The sequence below is a fragment of the Onychomys torridus genome, chromosome X (genome assembly GCF_903995425.1).
Source record: "Onychomys torridus chromosome X, mOncTor1.1, whole genome shotgun sequence".
NCBI lineage: Eukaryota > Metazoa > Chordata > Mammalia > Rodentia > Cricetidae > Onychomys > Onychomys torridus.
Genome location: NC_050466.1, coordinates 99,147,527 through 99,164,017, shown reverse-complemented (window position 1 = coordinate 99,164,017; position 16,491 = coordinate 99,147,527). Strand labels below are relative to the sequence as shown.

The 16,491-nt window shown below is 34.1% G+C and overlaps 1 protein-coding gene across 2 annotated transcripts in view; it reads left to right on the top strand.

Annotated features, from left to right (window-relative positions):
- The window catches only part of Hdx (highly divergent homeobox), a 116,510-nt gene that overhangs the window by 14,180 nt on the left and 85,839 nt on the right, over positions 1-16,491 (top strand). Inside the window, exon 2 of one of the 2 annotated variants that reach the window (XM_036175711.1) lies at positions 6,775-6,921. The exons of the other annotated variant lie outside the window; for it this stretch is intronic. Within the exon in view, the coding sequence (XP_036031604.1) occupies positions 6,775-6,921 (147 nt within the window). The remainder of the gene's footprint in view (positions 1-6,774; positions 6,922-16,491) is intronic. 2 annotated transcript variants of the gene reach the window in all.

Here is a 16,491-nt window from a genome sequence, read left to right as displayed (position 1 = left end):
TATATGTTTAATTATCTCAATATATTCAATATCAGTGTACTAATTACTCTAAAGACATTGATTGCTTTTTTAAAAATCTAAACGATCTGCTTTATTAAAAGGATCTGCTTTATATTATAGTCACAGATTAGAAGGAAAAGAACAGAAAATATATTGTGACACGGTCATAGAAATAAAACTGAGGTGTATAGATTAATATCACACGTAGTTGAATGTAGATTAAGGAATAACACAAGGAAGTAAGATGACTTTAGAAAATGACTATTGAATAGAAGTTCAGTATACCACCGGGCAGTGGTGGTGCACGCCTGTAATCCTAGCACTCAGGAGGCAGAGGCAGGCAGAGCTCTGTGAGTTTGAGGCCAGCCTGGGCTACAGAGTGAGTTCCAGGAAAGGCGCAAAGCTACAGAGAGAAACCCTGTCTCGAAAAACCAAAAAGAAAAAAAAAAGTTCAGTATGCCAAAATGTATGACAACGCTTAAAGGTCTGTGTGCTGAAAAACAGATTTCTAAAATACATTCAGCTAAGCCTGATTTAAATAAAAACAGAAAAATTCCACAATTATACTTGATAACTTGATTCTTTCAGTAACTGATTAAAAAGGTAGTCAGAAAAATCAGTAAGTATATAGAGGGCTCAAATAATGCTATGAGCCAATGTAACCTAAATGACATTTTTAGAAAACATCCATGTAAAAATACAATACACAGTCCTTTAAATGTACATGGGACATTTATCAAGAGAGAATGCATCAAGCTTAAAAATTAAATAACTTCCCAAGAAATTTTAAAAATAAACAAAGGCAAGAAAATTAGAATTTAGAGAAATGACCATATATGAGCAAGTCTCCCCTTTTATGTAACTCAAAGTAGAAATCAATAACAAATAATATAATATGTAGCTATTTTAACTAAAATATAAACAAAGGGACTTTGAAGGACCCTGAACTGAATGGCAACTTTAAAGTGTTACCACAATTTGCAGAACATGAGTGAAATGCTACTTAGAAATAGAAATGTCTAACAATAATTGCTTATATTTGTGAAAAATAAATCTCAAAACAATGGTATAAGATCTTTCCTAAGACTCTGTGTAAAGTGATACTGAGTCCACACAAGCCAGAATAAAGGGAAGGGTAAACAGGAATGAGTTAGAGCAGAAATCAGCATACATGTAAATGAAGACAGAAAAATGTTGACAAAATCAATGAAATGAAAAACTAGTTCTTTCAGATCAATATAAGTGATAAACTTCTTGCCAAGCTCCCAAGTACGAGGAAAGAGACACATTACCAATACCAAGAAAGAAAAAGGTCAGTCACTGCAGATTCTATGGTCATTAGACAAGTATAAAGGAGATGGAATAAATAAATTCACACTTTTAAATTTAGCAATTTAGATGAAATGAACCAATCCCATGAAAGACACAGAGTACCAAACCACACTCAAACTGGCATAATTTAGCTAAATAGAAATGTGATTTGCAGTTTAACACTTCAAAATGATGACAACCATGGTATTATTGTGAGCATTCACGTGTGTGTGTGTGTGTGTGTGTGTGTGTGTGTGTGTGTGAGAGAGAGAGAGAGAGAGAGAGAGAGAGACAGAGACAGAGAGACAGAGACAGAGACAGAGAGACAGAGAGAGACAGAGAGAGAGAGACAGAGAACATATGTGGAAGTTAAAGGACAGTTTCCAGGAGTCAGTTCTCTGCTTGCCCAGTGTGGGGCCTGGGGCTCTAACTCAGGTCATTAGGCTTGGTGGCAAGCACCTTTATCACCTGAGTTATCTTGTTGACCCTCCAACTTGGTAATTTTCAAGCAAATATTTAAGATAAAATAAAGCAGTTCTATGTAATCTCTTTTAGAATATATATATATATATATATATATATATATATATATATATATACTCATTAGCTTAGTGCTCACACTAAGAGTAAAAGAGTAAAAGAGCACCACAAATATCCTAAAAGTTGTGATAACAATATTTAGAAATCAACTCAAGTAATGTATAAAAACCAAATGCACAAACCACAAGTGGACTTTATGCTATGAATGAAGGTCAGGTTTACCATGTCAAAATATTAGAGGACAAAAAATATTGTCATCTCAATAGATATGTAAAAAGACATGAAAAGAGTAAGTACCCATTGATGATGATGGTGTTTCAAAATACAAGACATTTTTATTAACCTAATAAGGGTAATGTTGGTAAATCTACAAATAACATTGAACTGAATGGTGAAAAATTTAATCCTTCCCTCTAAAATCAAACAAAAGGGGGCATTGTTACTCTTATTAAGTTAAAAAAAGATGCTGTAGTTCCTAGCTAGTGTAGTAAGGCAACAAAGAGAAATAAGAGACATAAATATTGAAAAAGAAGAAGTAAGCCTATCTGTGTGGATAGTGGAATGCCAGGACTTTAGAACATACTAAGCAATCAATAAAAAGTTTCTGGAAGTAATATGTGAACTGTGCAAAGTTGTGGACTGCAAAGTCAATGTACTAAAACAACTGTGTCAATAAAATAACAATGAACATCTGGAAAGGAGAGGTCCCCTTAAATCCACAATGATACATCCTCTATAGACTGCTGGCAATGGTCAAGAGAAAGCCTGATCTGACCTAGTCTGGTAATCAGACGGCCAAACACCCTACCAGTCGAGCTGGAACTCTCATCCAATAACTGATGGAAGTGGATGCAGAGATCCTCAGCAAGGCCCCAGGTGGAGCTCCAGGTATCCAATTGTCGAGAAAGAGGAGGGACTGTAAGAGCCTGAATTGTTGAGCCCAAGATTGGAAAAAGCACAGGGACAAATAGCCAAAGGAATGGAAGCGCATGAATTATGAACTGAAGGCTATGGAGCCCCCAGCTGGATCAGGCACTCTGGATAAGTGGGACAACTGAATAGCTTGAACTGTTTGGGGAGGCCTCCAGTCTGTGGGACCAGGATCTGTCCTTAGTGCATGAGCTGGCTGTTTGGAACCTTGGGCTTACACAGGGACACTTTACTCAGCCTGGAAAGAGGGGACTGGACCTGCCTGTACTGAATCCACCAGGTTTAAATGAATCCCCAGGGGAGTCTTGGCCCTGGATGAGATGGGAATGGAGGGGAGGGGAGGGGATGGGGGGAAGGTGGGGGTGGGTGTGGGAGTGGGGAGGACAGGGGAACCCATAGCTGATGTGTAAAATTCAAACACAAATATAATAATAAAAAATTAATAAAATTTACAATAATACTCTATGGGCAACTAAGAAATATACTAATATAAGTTTAACATTACATATATTTGATATGTATACTGATAAACCAGAAATCAACATGTAACTAAATATATTAATGAATTAAGAGATCTAGTAATTCTAACATAATGAATTTCATTAAGCTGATCTATTGGTTCAGTATAATCACAAACACAATCACAGCAGGATTCTAAACTAATTCTAAAATTCATCTGAAAAAGTATTGTATATAGAATAGTCCAATTTAAGCATAATTAATATAAAAAGCACAATTAATGGGGAAAATGTAAATAGACTTCACCAAAAGTGAAACTGCTGTATGAAATGTATTTTTAAATGTCAATTAAAATATAAAAAAATATATAAATACATTATTCCTCCCTTCCCTTTCCTCCCAACAACCCACCCCACATTTCCTTCCTCAACATCTCTCAGGCTCCAGCTCCTTACTCCCTCTTTAATTCTTTTGTTTTTTAGTTTTTTAGCTTAAGTTAGATTTTTCTATACATTATATTCTGTTTCTTGTTTTCCATTCCCCATCTCTCCCCAGATCTTCCCCACTTCCACTCCTATCCAAATCCACATCCTTTCAATCACTCACAAAATGTCATATAAATACAATAATAAAATAAAATAATTTTAAAAATACTAATTAAAAAATGGTATCAGGTAGGAAGACAGCCTTTAAGACAATACTTCTGGTAAAGCATATATAATCCAGTATATATAATGAACACTGAAAACTCAATAATGATTTTAAAAATAACTTAAGTATTTGGAAACTTTTCTCCAATGACTGATGGAGGCAGATGCAGAGATCCACAGCCAAACATCAGGCAGAGCTCCAGGAGTCCAATAGGAGAGAAAGAGGAGGGATTCTATGAGCAAGTGCATCATGAGCATGATGGGAAACCTGCAGACATGACCAAACCAAACTAGTAGGAACTCATGAAAGCTGGATCAATGGCTATGGAGCCATGCTGCATGGGACTGGGCTAGGCCCTCTGCATGGTGAGACAATTGTGTAGCTTGATCTGCTTGGGGGGACCCTGTCGGTAGAATCAGAATCCATCTCTGGTGCGTGAGGGGGCTTTTGGGGGCCCTTTACTTATGATGGGACACCTCATGTAGGCTTGAGACAGGGGAAGGGCTTGGACTTGCCTCTACTAGATGTGCCACCCCATGGGAGGCCTTGCATTCTTATGGGGGGGGAGTGGGGAGGTGGGAGGATGGAAGAGCGGGATCTTTGATTGGTGTGTAAAATGAATGAAAAAAATTTCTTAATAAAAAACATTTTGAAAATAAGTTAATAAACTAACAACCAAAGAAAGAATAAAACAAAACGAAAAATTTGGCTTATGTTCATTTAGTGTAGATAATCGTAACTAGGATTGGTAGATATAATGACATCTTGTTCAGATGGGTTATCTAGTTGTTATGGTAAAGAATGAATTTGTGTAACTTGAAAGAAAAACAGCTCTTTTGAGCAAAGAGTCTTTGCTATTAGTGCTGAATTTAAGGGAAAGACTAAAATTCCTTAGCATTTCTTGTTACCAGAATTATAGATGTGTTTGGTGTCAGTCGCTTACATTTGAATATTGGTTATCAATGGAGAAGTCCTGTGGTTCTTTATAAGGGTCATATGATATTTGAGTAAGTGTAATGACTGCAGCCAACCAATAGGAAAATATTCCATCCTATATTTCAAGGGAGGTATCCTCACACTTAGGTACCACCTGCATCCTGCATTGTAGGCTTTTTGCTGTAGGTACAGCTGCACAGGAAAAGATCAGAGTGATTACCATAGTTATGCATTCATAATTTGAAGTTCTCCACCCTCAAAATCTACCCCATGATACCTGGCTTCTAAATCAGAGGAGGTATTTCAGGTATGTGCCTTCCATCTTATGGATCTTCTTTGGCTTGTGGTTGACCATTTGGGTACACTCAGAGTTGGAAGACATAATAGTCAAAATTGTTTTGATGGATACTGTCCCTACCTACTGTTGCAGTCATCCTTGAGTGTTTGGTCAAGTTGACATCCACATTAGTGAACACCCTCCAGAACTCTCCTTCAGAAAGTTAATGGAGGTCTTTATTTCTGAATGTTCCTGAAAAAACTACTCTCATTTCTCTTGTGGCCTCTCCTACATTTCATTTTCTTTAATCAAATCTCTTAACAGTTAGTAAAGTGCTTATGTGAGCAACAAAAAAAGTAAAAAAAAAAAAAAAATAGCCTTAGTATACTGTAATATATGGTTCCACTTTATAATTCATTAATTTTTTATTGGATTGATTTGCTAATATAAGTATTCAGAGTAGGGTAAAATAATTTACATTTCCGTATTAACAAACTTGATTCTTTCACTGCACTGTATACTAGGAAAAATGTTTAGTTTGACTAAGGTTGTTTTGTTGTGGCAGTTTTCCTAATTTTAAAGAACCATTTTCCTCAAGAAAGTCTTTCTATGTGACAGATTTTTAGGCAAAAACCTTAAGCTCCCTTAATCAAATTACAAATGCTCTTTATAAAAATACACTACTATAATTCATCCTTTTAAAAATAAAGTTTGACCTGTCATTTACTTGTGAAACACACAAAGTTTTTAGCCCTTTGTATCTTAAACATCTCATCTATTGACAAGAAAAGTAAACTTACTTTGTCTAATTTTGATGGTGTCAATTTAATTTAAAAATACAGAGCTTCCATGTGGTTTTAATAAGTTATACTGATTTTAAATTTTCATTTAGATACTATAGTTATTAAAATAATTAGTTTGGCTAGTATTACATAAAGCAAAGGCACACTCACGTTTATTAACCCCTTCTATTGGTTTTTAATCTTTAATGAAATGTTTTGTTGAGCTGAGGGTGTTTGTGAACTCTAGTAATTCCAGCATCTGGTAGAAGCAGGAAGATAAGAAGTTAGAGGCCAGCCTGGGCTACACGAGATCTTATCTCAAAAGCAAAAACAAAACAAACAAAAAATTAAAAAGAGAGGTTTTGTTTTAATATATAATGAAACTCCTTTTATCTCAGAATGAGAAAAAAAAGAGTCCCCTTTGTTTCTGAGCATGGCTTCTGACCATTAAGACATGTGCCAGATGCTTTTCTTGACAAAGCACAGTGAATGTCTCTGTTGGTAATTGACTGTGTATGGCTAACACCATCTCTGGCTTTACCAGCCATAAATATTTATTTCAGTGAAAACCGTTTTCCTCATGTACTGACACTAACCAGATAAGAGCCTGCCTCTTTTTTTTTTCTTTTTTGATTTTCTTTTTCATTTTCTATGTTTCTGACTTTGAAATTTGTGCTTTTCTAAGCAAATGAAATGTTTGTCTATATTTTTCAGGGAGAAGCTGTCTCCCTTTAATACACCAATTACTGCCCATTCCTGGGGATTAATTTACTTAAATAAACTGTGCAGCCCAGAAGCACTGAAATTGTATCAAGAAAACAAAATGTTCAAATTCTACACCTACCAAATTTTTATTGCAATTTTCAGAGTATCTTCTTTTATTTTTAGATGAATCTCCGTTCTGTATTTACTGTAGAACAACAAAGGATTTTACAGCGTTATTATGAAAATGGAATGACAAATCAGAGTAAAAATTGCTTTCAGCTCATATTACAGTGTGCACAGGAGACTAAGCTGGACTTCAGTGTAGTCAGGGTAAGTATTGAGGTCTTGCACTTGAATTTATAGCTTTTTATTACAAATGATATTTGCTTAATATAAGAAAAACTATTCAGGGTATGAAGTCCTAACTTTCTACACAGCTTCATTTCCCTGGTGGAAAAATACTATTTTCATAAATAGAGATACCCACACAGTCATATTTGTTTTCATAAATACCTTGAAAACACTGAAATTCTTACAGTAATGACATAAATCTTACATAAATCCTAGAACTAATAAATACCTGTAACATTAGTTACGGGTTGTTGATTATATGCTTTTTTGAAACTCTAATTTAGTCTACAAAGAGCCTCCACATTAATCGTGAAACAGAGATTTTCTGAAGCAATTACATGTACCTTGGTTTGTTGTTATTTTATTTAGAATTATTCCTCAGATGTTTAGAATTTGAGCTGTTTTTCTCTTTTCAGTACAGTGGTTTTATGGATACATTTTCTTTGTAAGAAAAATGTATATATTTAATGATTCGTGAGTAGAGACAGGGAATCCCAAGGGAAGAAATTATTGCAACCATTCTTATTCTGTTGTTAAAAAAAAATCAGAGCTGCTACGCATTACTGAACAGCAATGAGGTGATAGAGAAGAGGCAACTGATAAATCTAGCAGAACTAGTGACCGATTTTATTGAATGCATTGGTCTTTTCATGTTTATTTAAACATTCTACAAATCCTTTTAGTGTGGAACCTTAGTGATTTAAAGATTCAAAACTTTACCATCCATGGTAGTCACTCAACTAATTTGGGAAAAAAGATATATATATATTTTAATTCTTAACCAATCTTCTGTTTATAGAAACACAGTAGAGGATTCACCACTATAGGCAAAAAGGTTACTTCAAAATACACGTCTAGAGGAAAGGAAAATGATGTGTTTGAAAATACTTTCCTTGTTTGTGCTATGTACTGTGCTAAAGTCTGTGAGTTTGAGGCTAGCCTGGTCTACAGAGTGAGATCCAGGACAGTCACCAAAACTATACAGAGAAACCCTGTCTTAAAAGAAAGAGAGAGAGAGAGAGAGAGAGAGAGAGAGAGAGAGAGAGAGAGAGAGAGAGAGAGAGAGAGAGACAGAGACAGAGAGAGAGAGAGAGACAGAGAGAGACAGACAGAGGGGGGAGAGAGACAGAGAGAGAGAGACAGAGAGAGAGAGAGAGAGACAGAGACAGAGACAGAGACAGAGAGAGAGAGAGAAAGACAGAGAGAGACAGAGACCCCCCACCACCACCCAGGGATGAGCCTGCTTTCTGTACCACCAAATTCAACTTCTTTTTTTTCCTTCAATATTTTTTCTTTTTTTTGATATACAATCATACCTTCAAAGTTCCTAGAAAAAAAGATCTTTAGATAGAATTGTTTCCCGTGTTCTTCTTAAGAACATAGGAAATTATGCCATTTATTATAGGGAACAACATTCTTATTGTCTGAGATCAACTATCGGATTCACATTTCTGTTAGAAACATGAAAGAGCTTCTATTAATAGCTCTAACTGCACCTTTAAATTAACTGATGAATCTCAAAGAAATATGTTTTAATAGCTTTATTAAAAAACATTTCAAGTTGTTGAGATTGCACTTTATATAATTCAACTTTATCCAACTGTAATTTCCTTGGACGTTTTCCCCTTTTGTCTAACATTACTTTAAAGTAAATCGTCTTCCCCAGCAGCTGCAATGTGGATTATCTCTCATATTTCAAATTTGTCATTGCACGCTTACCCCTTATAACTAAATTTATTGTTTTTGAATATAGAGATTGTAGAAATACAGATATTTATATTAATTCTGAGTATGGAGTGAAAATTAAAAACAATGAGAGTAGCAGATTTCAATTCTTAGATGTAGGGTTGTGAGTATAACACTGTGTAAATCAATCAGTTCTCAATCCAGGAAAGCATTAGTGGTACAGAAATGTATTGTTTCCAATCTAGATCTCAATATAATTTTCATTCTTTTGACACTCAGACAAAAGCTCAGCAGAGTAGTTTGTAGATTTGTCAATCTATGATGACCCCCATCTTTTGCTGTTTATTGTCTCCCACTTGAAAGAGATCCTTATTATTTTTAATATAAAGTTATTATGTTTTTTCCTCAGAAGAACTTAAATCCAGTATATTAAGTATTCACTCTAAGTGTAAAATGAATTTAAAAGGTTGAATAAAACATCCAACAAAAATAGTCAAAAAGAAGTAAACAGACAAGAAAAACAAATAGTGAGATATAGAAAAAGATAATGAAATTTAGAAGATGAAGGTTTGAAAATGCTATAATGAAACCCATTCTTTTGTATGCTAATCCCCCCAAAAAAGAATAAAAAAAAAGTTCTGACATACAGTAGTGGTAATGGTTATAGAATGCTGATGATGTTATAAAAAATAACTGTACTGAAAGAAGAAATTTACAGGTAGTGAATTTTTAAGATAGAATTAAAAGATAATTTTATGACCCCCAAGTATTGGCAACTCAAAGCCATTTCTTTTTTGCCTGTGTATAGTCTGTTTGTTAGATCAATACCTTAGATTCTTATTACACCAGTTTGTGTGGCATGTTTTCTTTCTCTTTTTGATGAATTAGGCATTTGCAAGAGGTGGGCACTTAGATCTGATAAGTATAAATTTTAGATCCTACACTTGACCAGCTTTAGAGTGAGGTTTAATTATCATGATCTGGGACCAACAGGTTTTCTTTATTTTCAACATTTTAAGTACAAGTATTTTCTGATATATATATATATATATATATATATATATATATATATACTACTTTTCTTCTATAGGGAACTTGGAAAATAATTGAACTCTTAGTTTTTTATTGTGGTTTAATGATTTCTCATTAAATGTTATTAGGATATGTCAATTACGCTTAATAATAAATTTCACTACATTGTTTTTATGACCCCCCCCCCCACACTTCTGGATCAGGAATGTTGTAATTTTTAAAAACACTATATGGCTTTTTCAGTGCACTGTTGAGCTGGGTTTGGTGGTGTACATCCATAATTGCAGCATAGGGGAGGCAGAGGCAGGAGCATCCCTATAAGTTCAAGGCCAGCATATCTACATAGCTCAACCCTGTCACAAAAAAGAAGTTTCACAAAAATATTAACTTCAAAGATTTGAGTAAACAGATATTTCCATACAAAAGTGTTAAAACAAACCCTAAAGTTCAATAAAAATCTAAAAGCCACTCTTGCAGGAAAATAAACAAGTCTTTAAGGTTGTGTAATGTTCTAAGTTTTTATAAGCCAAAGAACTGTAATTTGATTACATCAGTAAGATGATTAAAATGTCAATATACGGATCATTTATTGAGGTTTTAATATAATCACATTTGTCTCTTCTTTTTCCTTCCTCCAAGTCCTCCCGTATACCTCTTTCCATTATCCCTCAAATTCATGGCTTCTTTTTCACTAATTGTTATTACATAGATATATGCATATGTATATACATATATATTCTTGAGAACAACCTGTTCACTCTATATGTTACTTGTATGTATGTTTTCAGGGCTGACCACTTGGCATTGGACAACCAGTTGCTGTGCTCTTCCCTGGAGAAGACTATTTCTCCCACTCTCAGCCTTCCTAAGCTGCCTGTAGTTCTTTGTATAGAGTTGAGGCCTCACATTCTTAAAATAAGCACTCCAAAATCAGGTGTGGCTGGGGCACACCTGTCATCCTAGCACTGGGGAGAAAACGACAGGGGAGAATCAAGAGTCCAAGGTCATTTTTGGCTACATAGCATGCTGAGGTCATCTTGGTCTTCATGAAACCCTGTAATAAAAACACAAGCATTAAGTGTGCAATGAGAATTCTTCAGGACTAAAAGAGGAACTTCGTTGCAAATATTAGGTGAAAAAAGTTTTTCCTTTGATACTATAATCCCCCCCCCCAAATTTATCCCAGGTATTTTTTTCAGTAAATTGTGAAACATTTTTACTGTCTATACTATACAGTTTTTATTTTAAAGCACCAATTCAAGCAGCAAGGCACGGTTATGTACACCTGTGAACGTAGTACTTGGGAGGTGGAAACAGGGTGTTTAAAAGTTTGTGCTCATCTTGTACTATATAGTATGTTGTGGAATATAGTTAAGATATGTTACATTCATTGGTGCTGTAAAATATTTGTTTAATGATGCGAAGGTGTGTTGCATTCTTTTATGTTGCCTTCGTTTAACTCTGTGAAGCTGTGTTACTTTGCCTGTTTAAAACACCTGGTTGGTCTAATAAAGAGTAGAAGGGCCAATGGCTAGGCAGGAAAAGGATAGGTGGGACTGCCAGGCAAAGAGAATAAATATGAAGAGAAAGAAAATCGAGGAGAGGAGTAAGAAAAGAAGGAGAGGAGGATGCCAAGGGTTAGCCACCCAGCCACCCAGCCAGTTATGGAGTAAGAAGGGAAGAAAGGCATATAGAATAGAGAAAGGTAAAAACCCAGAGGCAAAAGATAGATGGGATAATTTAAGAAAAAGCTGGCTAGCAACAAGCCAAGCTAAGGCTAGGCATTCATGAGAAAGAATAAGTCTCCATGTATTTATTTGGGAGCTGGATGACAGGCCCCCAAAGAGTAAAAAAAAAAAAAAGAACCTACAATAGTAAGTTCAAGGATAGCCTGACTACATGGTACCCTGTCTCAAAAGAAAAAGAAATCATACATCTAAACTAAAAGCAAACTAATAAGATTAGTACTACTATATATAATTTAAATGTGTCTCAGTTGTATAAGTGCAGTTAATTTACTGGTACTTTTAAAAATTGGGCTGGAAATATAGCCTAGCATGTACAAAACCCTAGGTTCTATCCTCAGCACCACATAAACTAGGTGGAATGGTAAATACCTGTAAGGAAGTAAAGGCAGCCAGGAGTGGGAGTCACAACTTCATTATTATCCTTGGCTACATAGGCTAGCCTGGGCTAGAGACTCTGTATAAAGGAAATTTACAAATATGTAAACTAACAGGAAAATCAAATATCCAAGATTTAAAAAGCAATTGCCTTACACATGGAATCAACATGACAAGTTAGATATTTTTGTTTGTTTGTTTGTTTGTTTGTTTTTCAAGACAGGGTTTCTCTGTGTAGCTTTGCACCTTTCCTAGAACTCACTTGGTAGCCCAGGCTGGCCCCGAACTCACAGAGATCTGCCTGCCTCTACCTCCCGAGTGCTGGGATTAAAGGTGTGCACCACCACCGCCTGGCATGTTAGATATTCTTATGTGGTCATTGTGTTTTATTTAGTAGCCATATAAGCAAGCACATATACATACCCCAGATGGTTTTCTATTTTAATAGTGATCTATTGAACATAAATCTAAACATTAATACTCATTTGCTTTTAACTATTCTTCAACTGCCTAGTATATTCCACTTAACTCTGGTAATGGTCTAAACTATAAGAAGGATAATTAAAGATTCTACTTAGAAATATAACACTTAATGGGGCTGGTGTGCAAATAAATCATTTAGGAAACCAACTGAAAACTTTGAGTTGAACATCTTATTAATTAATATTGATCAATGGTTCAGCCTCTGAAACAGACTAATGATGCTGTTCCTTTATCCTACTAATATAGCATCACATATTATTAACCAACAAAGCGATTAGCAAACAAAGCCTCTATAAAATAGTATGAATGAGAAAATTTATATTCTTAAAGCACTGTGAGAATTTCACAATGGAAGCTAATGAACAACTAACTACATAATATCCTTCCTAAAGATGTGTCATACATGAAGAAACATGATGTAATCACTGTTTTTCACATGCAGGAATACCAGCAAATCCATCTAAATGTTTGGTTTGCTGTAACAGTTCAAAAATACTTTATAACCTCCCAATTCTACAGTCAAGGCAGAGCTACTATACTGTAGTCCTGAATTCTGTTACTACTCAAATTAAGATAGGTTAGATTTGGACATTTCTCTGTCTGAACTTACAAACCTCCAGAAATTATGTTGACACTAAGTTCTAACTTTACAAATACAATCCAGAAATCTGGGCCAATAATTCTATGTTAACTTTACTCAGAACTGTAGTTATTTAAAGGTGTCATTCATGTCTTCAGTCTTCCCATTGACACAAAAGCAATTATCAAGACTTACTACCATACCTCCCCTAGATCTATTCTTTAACTCGAGGTTATTCTTCAGCTCCATGTCTTCTTCCTACCAGTCTGCTAGTATTCTCTTCCTTTCCACTTATTTTTCTGCCTTCCATACTACCTAGAACCATACATCATTTTAATGATTTGGAAATGAATAAAAAGAAATGCAAATATAAACTCCCACTACCACCAACTGGGTTTTGAGGAACAAGAATATAAAGTGGAATCCAGGGAGTGGGAAATCTTAACTTGGCTATCTCCATTTCCTTGTCCACACTCATATATACACCTTTAGTAGTTGCTCAGAGACTGAGCCTGCATCCTTTCCCTCTCCTTTTTAACGAGCAATGTTTAGTGAGTAATTTTAAGTATTATCAGGGAGCTCTATAATCAAGAACCTCTATTACTACCAATTCCACTTCTATTTTTTTTTAATTTGTTGGAAAGTACGATACTTTATTTGTTCAAATCTGTGTAAAATCAGAGAAAGTGCTACAAGTTTAATAGTCACTGTATTAATGAGCTACATCAATCTTATGGCATCTATGTAGATTGTGATTCAGACAAATGAGGTTTCTGGGTTGCTAGATAGCTGAATTTCATATGTACGTGATATTTTGGTTTTGTTGTATACATAATATACCAAACTATATATGCTATTATGTATAATATAATATACAGCTATATATGTAAATAATATATTATATATATAGTCTATATGTAAACATACACACACACATATATGTATGTATATATATATGTGTATATATATATATATATATATATATATATATATATATATATATATATATACACACACACACACACACATACACACACACAATAAAATTATGTAAGTAAAACCAGAGAGGCCACTAGGTGTAATAGTTCCTAGATTCAATTTTACCAATTCACCATATTTTCCTCAATATTTTTTAAGTTTAGTGATGTATATTTTGTAATGTAAGAATATATAATCCTTCTTATGCATTTTTAAATTGAAAAGCTGGAAACATTTGAAATATTTATGAAATTCACCTTTTGGGAAGTTATGTTTATCCAAAGAGTTTTTTCTTAGTTTTCTTCACTTGTGATATTTGTACTTACACATATTTCAGATCCTGCTTGTACATCCTGCTCCTCTTATTCAAGGAAGTCAGAGTGAGTTTAAAATTCTCACTATGTCATGTGAAGCAAAGGGGAACATCACAGTTTCTAGAATACTTTCTTTATTAAAAATATAATCATGAAAGTAAGAAAGTCAATGGATAACTGGTTCAGGAGGTTCTAGTCACTTCATATGAGGTAGTGGAAGAAGAAGACACTGGAGATCAAGCAGAGTTTTCTACTTGCGGACAAGGTTTCTTTCCCAAAGCTATTATTTTGGACATTGGTTTGTTCATTTATATAATTTAAAATGTAGCACCTACTAAAATAACTAAAATATATAAAGAATAGTCATTGTAGAATCTAGTACATACAATATTATAGCAAAATTAATGTTTTCTATACATTGTGTAAACACTGAAAATTGGATAATTTATGAAATTTTCAGATGAACATCATTAAAATTTGCAAAAATAAATCTTACATCATTTACGTGTGAGACTAGTTTATTTAAGATTTTCATTTACTCATTTATTTTGTTTAATTTCTAAAAGATTATAGTGTTTTAGTAGTTTATCATATGACATGAATTTTTTAATATAAAGTTGCATAATCACGTTATGGAATGCAATATTTTTATTGTGTGTTTTAAGAAGAACTATGATTCAGGGAAATTATACTAAGATAATTGTAATAAATTACTTATATAGAAGAATGCATTTTATAATTAAATCCTAAATGCCAACATATTGTAATACCTTTATTCATTACTTTTTTCTATTTTTAAAAGTAATATATTCATTGTATAAAACTTTTTAAGTAAAGTGCAAAAAGTAAATAACTACTATAAATTAATAATGAACCAAAAAGTGGTATTATGTAACCAAGTTACTACCTATATAGAAAATTTCTCTTATATATTAGATAAAAACGTGAATATCCTAACATGAAAATAGGTGTATGTAATGCATGATAGATCTATTAAAATAATATAGCAACGACTGAAATCTAATCAAATCAGCTATCATTTACCTTTTAGCAATTCTCAGATTAGAAAAAAAAGTACAGAAGATTCAAACTGGAGGTTTGAGGTAAACAAAATTTTCATATGTTGGAGGGCACTTAGAAAATAATAGATTTTTACTATTGAATGACAAGGAACCACCAACACAAAGATGTATGCAAAATGAAGCACATAATAATGCATATTTCTGAAAATAATATAGATAGTAGTATGAAATTAACCAAGTTATTATACTTATCCATACGATAGAAGTCATTAAGCCTGATGATTATGAATGCACAGTTGATTAAGAATACAATTTTCTGAGTGAAAGAGATGAGCTTTCGTGTGCTTTCATTTGTTTATATTATAAATAGATATATAATGAATATGTTGAACTACAAACTGTCTACATCTGTGCCTACATTTTACTAGTTTTTAGCATCTATTAATCATGTCTAATAATGAATTGCATCATGGCATTTTTATATATGTATATACTGTATTTTGATCATAGTCACCTCCTATTACTCTCTCCTGTTCACCTCCCATTCCTGATGATCCCCTTCCTTTTCCCACCTAGCCCTATTTCTAAGTCCAGGCTCTTCTTCAGTTTCTTTCTGTATATCTCTCTCTGTTTTTCTATCAATTTTTGATGACTTTGAGTTCCATTAGGGCTGTTTGCATGGTACAGGAGCATGGGCTCATTCCTGGAAGCTATGGCACTAAAGAAAAGAATGTGTTTCCTTTACCCTAGAAGCTATTAATTACCTATAGATCACCAGGGATGGTTGGATGGAGCCTGGTGATTCTCTCCCATGGCTATTATTATCTGCTTATAGGTTGCGGAGTAAGGGGTGGGCTCAAATCAGTTAAGAGGGTCACAAACCACTCTCTTCTGAGCTATGAGGCCTGCTCTACAGAAAGCAATCCACTACTAGTACTGCAAACTTCATCAAAATCACCTGGCTGGGGAGGTTATCAGCCCTAGTGGGAAAGCTACTGCTATTATTTTGTGAAACGGACACTATGCCCTCATCAAATTGCTGTCTAAATAATTATGTTTTTTCTCAGATTAGTGTTCCCATCATCTTTGGTTAGAGAAGCTCCCTTTTGCTGTGGGCAGTGGTAAATGCAGAGACTTAAACTGGTCAAACTATAATTACATTTTAAGATATATTCCTGGAAATGTATTTAATAGGTCAAAAGATATAAACAGTTTTAGAATTCTTAATTTTTTTTGCAATTCTTGATACATATTAATTGGGTGGATCTTATGGCAAAGAGTAATATGCTCTTACTAAAGTTCTCATGTATTTATTGAATGAGTACTTAATC